This window comes from Octodon degus, unplaced genomic scaffold (genome assembly GCF_000260255.1).
Source record: "Octodon degus isolate 3935 unplaced genomic scaffold, OctDeg1.0 scaffold00297, whole genome shotgun sequence".
Classification (NCBI taxonomy): domain Eukaryota; kingdom Metazoa; phylum Chordata; class Mammalia; order Rodentia; family Octodontidae; genus Octodon; species Octodon degus.
The window spans coordinates 1141299-1144568 of NW_004524873.1; the positions used below are offsets into that span (position 1 = coordinate 1141299).

At 33.9% G+C, this 3270-nt stretch overlaps 1 protein-coding gene across 1 annotated transcript in view; it reads right to left on the bottom strand.

Annotated features, from left to right (window-relative positions):
- Positions 1 to 3270, bottom strand: part of Ugcg (UDP-glucose ceramide glucosyltransferase) — a 34531-nt gene that overhangs the window by 7835 nt on the left and 23426 nt on the right. The window contains exons 3-4 of the mRNA XM_004647263.3: positions 1542 to 1644; positions 443 to 544 (exon numbers count right to left, since the gene is read on the bottom strand). Coding sequence (XP_004647320.1) covers positions 443 to 544; positions 1542 to 1644 — 205 coding nt within the window. The remainder of the gene's footprint in view (positions 1 to 442; positions 545 to 1541; positions 1645 to 3270) is intronic.

A 3270-nucleotide genomic window follows, 5' to 3' on the forward strand; every position in this document is an offset into this window, starting at 1 on the left:
CTAAAAATCATCAAAATAGAAGACATGTCATGCATGTTAATAAAATGCAGTACTTTTAGGAAAAGCGTACTCATTTCTGTCCCTCTGTGAGAAGTAGTGTATTAAATAAGCCACCACAGATTCAAGCAAAAGAAAAGTGGGACACAAGCAAGGGAAACACTCCACACATCAGAAAGCGTATAGATTGTGTGATGGACTACGACTTCTTGCATTAAAAGGAGGAATTCTCTTTTCAAAATGGAAAATATTATACATATATAATATAAAATATAGGGTAGGCTAAAAGAAATTAAAATTGAAGGAAGTCTCACTGGACACATTACCATTAAAGTGATGAAGTAAGTTATTAGGCAAACAAAAAGGACTGATGAACTTATTTTTGGCTTTTTTGGGGCATTTGTCATTAAATGAAGTTTTATATAATGAATATGAAAAATCTCACCTCTTATTCCACTATCACAAATCCATATAAGGTCATATTTTGCAACTTCATATCCTGGCATTAAATTGTTAATTTTAGGATTAATGCCAACCTTCTTGCCACCTAAAAATGTAGAAGTGTAGCAGTAAAAGATTTATGAAATATTGAGGATTCCATTACAAAGACACAGGTAGAGAAAAGAAAAAGGTATTTTCATATTTAGTCATTCAAACATTTTCACATTCCTTATTATGCCTTTGAAAATCCATGGTTTCAGTTTTTTAATTCTTAAATTCTTGCATTAATAGTATGAATCAATATTTAATGGGAATTATGACATAATCACTATACAATACGAAGGCACTGAACACTGAAAATTGCTGAATGCAGATTTCTCACCATAAAGAAGCACACCGGTAATGCATGTTAATAAGCTTAATTTAGCTATTCTGTATTTCCATTTTTAAAAATATACTACTATACGCTATAAACCAATAAATTCTGTCAACTGTAAAAGCGGATAAAAAAACTGTCTGACATATCAAAGCTGTGGCAATTAGAAGAACACTGCAAAACTGATCAGCTTGGTGAACAAAGTTCAAATCAGACCTATGTTTAAAAAAATGTTTTTTAATAGTAAATGTATGTCTACAAGTCTTGGCTTTATTTTTGTGGGTACTGGGAAATGAACTCAGGACTTGTGCTTGCCAGGCAGGCACTGTGCTACTAAACTATATCCCTGGCTACAAATTAGAATAGGCCATACAGACTTTAGGAAAAATACTCTTTTTATAATGTTTAAGTAAACTCTATTACTTATTCTCAATTATAGTCAATCACATATAGAAAAAGCACACACTGAAAAGATACTTTTATATAAATCTTGATTGTGGATAAAAAAATTATATTTTTGGTTATTTTGTTAATCACAGATATGAAAAAAAACCCTTTATTTATAATCTTGAAGGAGGCTAAACACCTTTTGCTATTCTTAAAAACAAAATGAAAACATGCTAAGAACTTCAGTGGGGGACAATGCCTTAAATCTATAGTTTACTACAGAAAAGATTACAATACTTAACCCTATCAAAGCAGAATGGTTGGTGCAAGATTTACTTACCTATAAATAATCTAGCGTCAACATTTGGGTATTTTCCAAGCAGCTTCTTACACACATCAATGGCTGGATCATCATGATCTTGTACACAAAGGAGTACTTCATACTAGTCAAAGAAGATGCTTATGTAAATTAACCTCTTTAAAAGGATAAGAGAAACAAGCAATTTTATATCTATGTAGTTTTTACGGTTAATAGGGAATTTAAAGAACGTGGACATATATCACAAGTGCTGCATGAATGGAGGGAGGCTCTCCAGGACAGGGCAAGCCGGAGGCATTGGTAAGGGACTGGCAGTGGCCACAGTTAAGTCCTGCTACCCCCAGACATGCCGACTACTCAGCAAACTGCATCGAGCTGTCCACCGCCTTCGCCACTGGACAATAAATGGTCCTAGGGTGTCCAGCAGAGTGAGAGGTACCACTGACAGGAAGAAAAATAAACACACCCTCCCTTCTCTAGAAGCTCTGTGCCAGAACCTAATATTATTTCACTAAGGTGCTAGAAATTACAAATGAAATCCCATCACAATAAACTTTACAGGTCAAAATGAGATTAGGTCTTTTTTTGTTGTAAAACTTTTAAAAATAAAATCAGATTTGATATAACACTTAGTATCCCAGAAAGCACACTTTGTTAGCCTTCCAAAACTGCCACTGAAGGATTAAAGCCAACTGCAGATACCCATTATCTAGGCATCAGGTAGAAATCTAACAATAGATAGCACACAATTCTACCACACTTCGCATTTTCCAGAGTTGAGTCTAAGCCATACGGTGTCAGCCAGCCTTCTGTACTCACACTCAAAATGCTTCCTGGAACCATGAATAAGTAGTGACCCCAATTATATAAATCTAAAGTGGGCAAATGTAACAAATACCATTCCTACTGTGGTAAATTTCTCCACTTCTAAAGAACCCCACCCCAATACTAAGTTTCTTCAGTACTTTTCTAATTCATGCTCTTTCACAGAAAGAGCAATGAATAAGCCAATATAATTCCCTAAACAAAAAACTACTCTTAGCACTCTTGCCCTCACAAGAGAAACTTTAGTAAAATATAATACGAGAAATGCACACAACGGGAAGAAAAAAGCTAAGCCAGTAAGCTGGGTTATGGCACAAGTATTCTGAAAGTATACAGTGTCAAGTGAGGGAAGTTATGAGAGAGGTACAGTTTCAGTTTTACTGATTGCACCTCAAACTTAATTTCAAAATAAATGCCTAATTAGGGTGGAGATGAAACTTAAGAAATCAGCTATGACAATCACTTTGTCTCTATAGTTTGATCATTTTATCTGCTAGAATTTCTGGACTACATATAATAGTTTAATCATCCCAACTACATGACAAGAGGTGAAACACAAGACATGAAAGTGCTTAAAGGCTTTCCTTGGTGAACACAAAAATAACTGTGCAAGTACTTTACACACTCAAAAGGCTTACTTGTTAAATTAACAGTATGTATTAAAATATACCTTTAAGATATTTAAAGAAAACATACTTTATAAATCTACAGGGGATATAAATTATAGTCAATTATACTCTAAACAGGCATAATTTGAATACAGGAACTCTAGATATCAACTCTAAACTTGGGAGAAGACCGACCTCCCTTCCATCTTTACCTGAATAAGTAGGTGAACAGAATACTTTCCCCATTTTCAACAACGAGAAGACTAAAAGTTTGACAAGATCAGTGTAAAAAAAAAAAAAATAAAATAAAAAAATTA